The sequence below is a fragment of the Rana temporaria genome, chromosome 2, assembly GCF_905171775.1.
Source record: "Rana temporaria chromosome 2, aRanTem1.1, whole genome shotgun sequence".
Classification (NCBI taxonomy): Eukaryota; Metazoa; Chordata; class Amphibia; order Anura; family Ranidae; genus Rana; species Rana temporaria.
The window spans coordinates 240,556,597-240,563,016 of record NC_053490.1 but is presented as its reverse complement, the minus strand read 5'-3'; the positions used below and the strand labels follow the sequence as shown (position 1 = coordinate 240,563,016).

General features: G+C 40.4%; 1 protein-coding gene across 1 annotated transcript in view; it reads right to left on the bottom strand.

The window, feature by feature from the left end:
• Positions 1 to 646: 646 nt before the first annotated feature.
• KSR1 (kinase suppressor of ras 1) overlaps positions 647 to 6,420 on the bottom strand; it is a 191,008-nt gene continuing 185,234 nt past the window's right edge. The window contains exons 19-20 of the mRNA XM_040336675.1: positions 3,585 to 3,718; positions 647 to 1,363 (exon numbers count right to left, since the gene is read on the bottom strand). Coding sequence (XP_040192609.1) covers positions 1,285 to 1,363; positions 3,585 to 3,718 — 213 coding nt within the window. The 3' untranslated portion in view covers positions 647 to 1,284. The remainder of the gene's footprint in view (positions 1,364 to 3,584; positions 3,719 to 6,420) is intronic.

Sequence of the window (6,420 nt, the reverse complement as noted above, 5' to 3'; positions counted from 1 at the left end):
TACAAGTGTATTAGTTGTTAGGCTTAAAGTGACTGTAAACCTTCAGCTCCTCTGCATTGTATGTTATGGAAAACAAACATGCATTTTCAGTTGAAATTGCCTAAGAAATTGCTCTAGAAATACCTTTTTTATTTGATATAATTTTGACAGGTTACACAACCACTGTTCTGCCCTTCCACCCTGTGGGGCGAATGTCGGGTACACACGTACCGCAATCCAACTGGTACAGGAGGAACCAGCCGACTTTCAGTATGTGTACACCCTCCTTGGTCTAACCGTCAGCTTCTGCTGAACAGTCATGCTGGTAAACCAGCATTCGATCAGCACTTGCAGCCAATAGCGCAGAGGGGAAGATTTCGGCATCCACATCGTTTGTATATAGCTTTCTTTATAGGAGTGTGTGACAATGATCAACAGGTAGAGCAGCCTGCAGATCTTGTTGTCCTACAGATTCAGGAGTTAAACAAACTGATAGGATCAACAACTATTTCATACTTATTTTTATGTAATGAAAAAAAAAATGGAACCGATCTTTGAGTAGTATCTTATGTGCAATATGCTTTACACAATCATTTGTGTATGTTCTTATTAAATTTACTGAGCACATGAAGTGCCTTGTTTTTGTTAGTTGTCTTTCCTTTCGTAATTTTTTTTTTTAAATCTGGTTAATAAAAATTACCCAATTAAAAAAATAAAAATAAAGTTATTATTGGGAACCAGTGGTACATATCTGTGTTTTTGGTTTACAGACACTTTAAGCATCCTATCCTGGTTGTTCGGTACTGAAGATTTACAGACCCTGTGTTTTTTTGAGTGCTACAATGAACCCATAGCAATTTAGCAAAATTAGGAATTCCTTGGGTATGAACTGTGCCCTTTATTTACACATGAATGTATATTGCCTGGTCAACTTAAAGATAAATACACATTCCGCACACTTGTCTCTCAGAGACTCTGGGGCTGTTTTGCAATTATACAGTTATGATGAATACACATCATATGAATAATAAGCTGCCGAAATTCAAGGTTACTTCTGGCAGCTATTCTCTTTACTAAATGGTACAAAGTAGAATACACTTTTGGTGTTGGTATCCTGTAATGGATCTTGCCTGTTTCTTCAACATGTATGTACATTTTTCAAACGAAAACTCAGTATGCCAGTAAGATATGACCCTGATTCATTTCTAATTTCCATTACAGAAAGGTAATTTACCTAGGACTAAGCAAGTGGATTATTTCAGTACAATGCGGAATGCTGGTTTAACATGGAATGAACCAGACAATTTATTTGTTAGCTACTGGGCAGTGAATGTGAACATCATGCTGGTAGAATTGGTCCTTTTTGTAAAAGTTGTGCCATTGTCTTTAGAATTGTCCATTAAAAGTGAAATAAGCGACATGTGGAAATGACAGAGATGCAGAAGGAAAATAAAGCAGCGTGAAGGCATAATAAAGGGCCAACAGTACAAATCATTGCAGAGATATCCAAGGTGCGCCAGGCCCAACAGCAGGATCATGGAGAATGGAAAGAAGAAATGCAGTGACGAGGACATCAACAACAACATATTCCAAAAATGAAGGTAGGTAAAAAGAAAATGATTATTTTACAAAACTGTGAAGAAATGTTGCAGGTAAACATAGGTATTTTAATAACAAAAATGCTGTATGCTAAAGATGATGAAATATGTTTTCAGCGAAATGCTTATTCTAACCCCTTATTTAGCTTTGCATACCTAATCTTACACTGCAGCTTGAGTGTCTGGGGTCACTTGAGGTCTTGTCAACTGCCCACCTCACACACTTAACTCTTGAGTGCATTAACAAGTTCCCTTTAATTAGATCATTTTTAAAAAGGCACACTTTTCCTATATATACGTATAGAACAAAATTAATGACTCTCCCATTTTACTGTCATTTAGCCTGGCCATACACGGTTCGAATCTTGGCCGGTTTAGCAGGAACCGGCCGAGATTGGAATGGTTAATGGGCAGGCTAAATGTAACAAGTTGATCGATCAATGTGGGTACAACCTGCCTGTGGGGTTCTTTAACGATTATTGCTATAGCCGCTAGTGATAATCACAATCTTCTCCCGGCTGGGACGACTTCCCCACCGGGAGCAAACAATAGCTCGGCAGGAGGGATTCCCCTGTGTTGATGGGGAAATTTGCACTGTGTATGGCCGGCCCTAGTCTTTCCAGGCCTGTTAAAGAAGAACACCAGGAAGTGTTATTTTACAGCTTGGGAGAAGGTAAGTATAACGTGCAAGTCTTGCTTACCTTCATATAGATCTATTGCTGCAAAATCTTGACTCTTTCTGCTGTTCTTCCACTGCCAGAATGCCTTTAGTCCCTGCACTGTTTGAAGTTGGTGTCCTTTGGGATTTGCCAACCTCACGATGCACTGCAGAATAGAAGACTGGTGCATCCAGGCAGCAGATGAACTGTATACTGCGATTCTGCAGTAGCACATTTAGTAAAAGGCATTTTTTTCAGGGAAAACTTGGGGGAACTCAGTTCCACCACCTCTGGCTCAGACCCTTTGGTGCCTGCTCACTACAATCACTCGTAAACACAGAAGTCTGTTTTTTGTGTTTACAAGTGACAGCTCTGCACTCTGTGTGTAACCCCCCTGAACTCTGCACTCTGTATGTAATGCAATCCTGGTATTTAATGCCCCTTTAAGACCCTTCTACTGTTTGTGAAATCTGAACAGGGTCGTGGTTGAGTTCCTGCACCTATTTTCTGAGAAAAAAAGCTTGGTGTATACATATCATACCTCCACAGAGACAAATTCTGGAGTCTTCTTCAATGATCCCAGTGCCTGCATCTGCACACATTTAGAAACTGTTCAGCACGGTACAAAGTGTAATATAGACGCTACCATTGCTGAAAACATTACTAGCGGTCTCAATGACATCAGTGCCTTGAGTTGCTGCCTCAGACTGAGTTTGCAGCAAGTTAAATCAGAACAACTGTTCTTCATACATGTTTTGGGTCACTGACATGTAAAATATTGCCAGAGGGTAAACAAAGAAGCCAGACAATCAGCACTTTGAGAAGAATGTCAGCAATGGCAGCCTCTGTAATCCTTACAGGTGAAATATGGCACGTCTCATGTTTTCACTCTTTTTGTAATGCCCCCGAGTTTCACTTACCTTTCCAGATGCTGCCATGCATAGAAAGCAATGCTCTGCTTTCCGTTACCCATAGTCTTGCCTGATCTATATTTTTTATTAATGTTCACACAACCAGGGTTCATAATATACTTCACCTATACATGCTCATTACCAGATCTTTAAGATCTGATAAATAATCAACCCTGTGGATCCTTTGGGTGGTTTGGCTGAGAGAGCTTGCAAAATAAGCACAAACAGACCTTAATATTGTTGTCAGATGTGCAAATTTTACCAAACAGAAGCCTCATGACTCCTAAAACTACATTTACTCTCTGCATCCGGGATCATTCTACTCTCGGTTGTCTAGCAGTTATAAATGTATCACAGTGTTTCCTATAAAATGGCACAGATACCCATGTGAGCCTACAGCCCATGCTGTTAATGGCATAAAGTACCCAGCTACTCACTCTGCAGATTTCCAGAAGTGACCAGGATGTGACAACCTCCGGTTTAGTTTTGGCAGCTTTTCCAGCATGTCCATAAGAAGGGTAAAGCTTGGTCTTTCATTGACATCAAAAGCCCAGCATGCGGCCAGAATCTCCTACAAATGTTTAGAAAGAATAAAACCTTAAAGCGTTTGTGTACTTAGTTTTGTCTCTGTAAAATGAGATCACAATGTGGAGTGACAACACACACTGCAGTATAAAAATGCCATTATTTTCCAGGGTGCTCCAAAATCTGTGGTGCTCCAATATGCATATACTCAATTCAATTGTACCAATAGGTTGGAGTTTGTCCTACCCCCTCCTTGGCTCATGATTGGTTCATCAATGTGATGGGTGGGCTCAATGACCAATCATAAGTTGTGTTGAAGAGGGGCCAAGTAACAACCAAGAGGAAGTACATCTCAGGTGGAATATTTGTTTTCTGACTTGTAAAAGTCAACGGTGCGTTGTCACCACTGGAGGCTGCATCCATCCTCACCCATCTTCCTTATGGGTCCGCGGACTTCGACTGTGTGACTGGCCGAAGCCGCGTGAAGCCACTACCGCGCATACGCACGGGAGCCGCCAATTACGGCACAGGGCACATGGGCCGATGACAGGCAGTTGCATATACAGTAATCATCTTTTAACCACTTTAGACCGGGCCTATTTTTCAGACTTAATGTTTACAAGTTAAAATCTGCTTTTTTTTTTTTTATATCGAAAATTACTTAGAAACCCAAAACATATATTTTTTGTGAAAGATGATGTTACACTGAGTAAATTGATAGCCAACATGTCATGCTTAATTTGCGCCCACTTGTGGAATTAGCGACTTTTATCCTTAAAAATCTCCATATGCGAGGTTTAATTTTTTTTACAGGTTGCATGTTTTGAGCTACAGAGGAGTTCTAGGGCTAGAATTATTGCTCTCGCTCTAACTGTCGCGGTGATACCTCACATGTGTGGTTTGAACACAGTTTTCATATGCGGGCGCTACTCACGTATGCGTTCGCTTCTACAGCTCCGCGGGACGGGGCGCATTAAAACATTTTTTTTTTTCTAATTTTATTTTTTTAAAGTGTCACTTTTATTCCTATTACAAGAAATGTAAAGATCCCTTGTAATAGAAAAAAAAGCATGACAGTACCTCTTAAATCTGTCAAATAGACCTCAGATCATATATTTACACTAAAATTAAATAAGGAAAGAAAAGAAAAAAGTATTAAAAAAAAAAAAGGGGTTCCTTTAGGAGCTATGGGTGGAAGTGACGTTTTTATGTTACTTCCACCCTGCAATTTAATGGAGCCAAGCCGGGGCATCTTCCTCTCACTCAGCTCCATGCCAAGCAGGGACACGCGATAGTCTCCGCCGCTGCCAGCGGCTCCTGTAAGAGGCGGAGGGCACGGCCCTCTTCCGCCGCAGATAAAAGTGATCTTACGGCGAATCTGCTGCAAAGACCCTTTTATCTGAAAGTGGACCACCCGCTGAAGAAGTGGATACCGGGGTTATGGCAGCTAGCTGCTGTCATAACAACGATATTCCACTTTAAAGTACTGCCGTATAATGACGGCGAGTGGCCCGTAAGTGGTTAAACAGTGCATTTTTAGGAGATATTTACAGTACCTATAGGTAAGCCTGATCATAGACTTGAAATTGAGGATTATTTTCTGCGCCAAAAAAAATAAATATATTATATAGAAATCGTGAAAATATTTAATACATTTAGTTGTGAATTCTACGGAGCTGCTCCTCGATACAGTGACGAACTGTGATTTGTGAACTGTGATAGTCTATGCTATATAGTGTGCAGGCACTTATCCTGTCCAGCCATTCATGACTACCTTTTTCACTAAAGGAGTCCATGTGTTGTGGTAAGCGCATTAACAATTCAGAGCACTTCGGGTGAAGCTGTATTTGTGGTGAAGGAATTATTATCACGGTGGACACAGACTGCATGACATATTCTGGAAGAATCTCTGCTCCGTGTTTTTTTTTTTTTTTTCATTTTTCTGACAGTTGGACTTAACTTTATTATCTATTGGGACATTTAATTAGTGCTCACTTTATCTGTTGGTTCACATATCAACACACCTCTGTGGTCATCCTCACAGGTAATTCACCTCTCTAGGGAATACCACACATTAATCACTTTAGCTCTTCATAGAAGAACCCTCAGCGCCCTCTACCCAAACTTTTTTTCACTGATTATAGACTTGCCTATAGGTACAATTCATCTATGTAAATTTACAACCACTTTAATAGTGGAAGCTGGCATAGGGGTAGTGGCAAGGAAGGTGGCAACTGTAGCAGGGCAGCAACCCATGTTCCTGGGTATAATTTGTGGCCTGTGCAGGCACATATCAATGGATTGGACCAGTGTGACAAAGTGAACCGGAAGAACACATGACTTAATCAGGCTGCATCGACAGGTCAGAGAGGTGCTGGAGCACTGCTTGCATATCATAAACGCATTTGGGTGGAGGCTAAAAACACTGGTGAGTGTTTGTGTTCAATTTTATATTTGTGGTGCATGGGCTACATAAGGAAGAATACTGTGTTGGTATATACTTGTTCATAGTATGAGCATTCTTTTCTTGGTGGAATGATCTATAAAAGTGAGTCCTGTGGATTGCTTCTTTCTGAGATTTATGTAAATAAAATTGCATTTGTTGCTTATGGTTAAAAGGTTCATTTAGATGTGTGTTGTGTACAGAGTGCTAGATCTCTGTGGTATATATGCATGTTGCAATTGTATTTGAGAGTTATAAAGCTGCTAGTGTAACAACATTTTATAATAGCACTGCGATTTTATTAT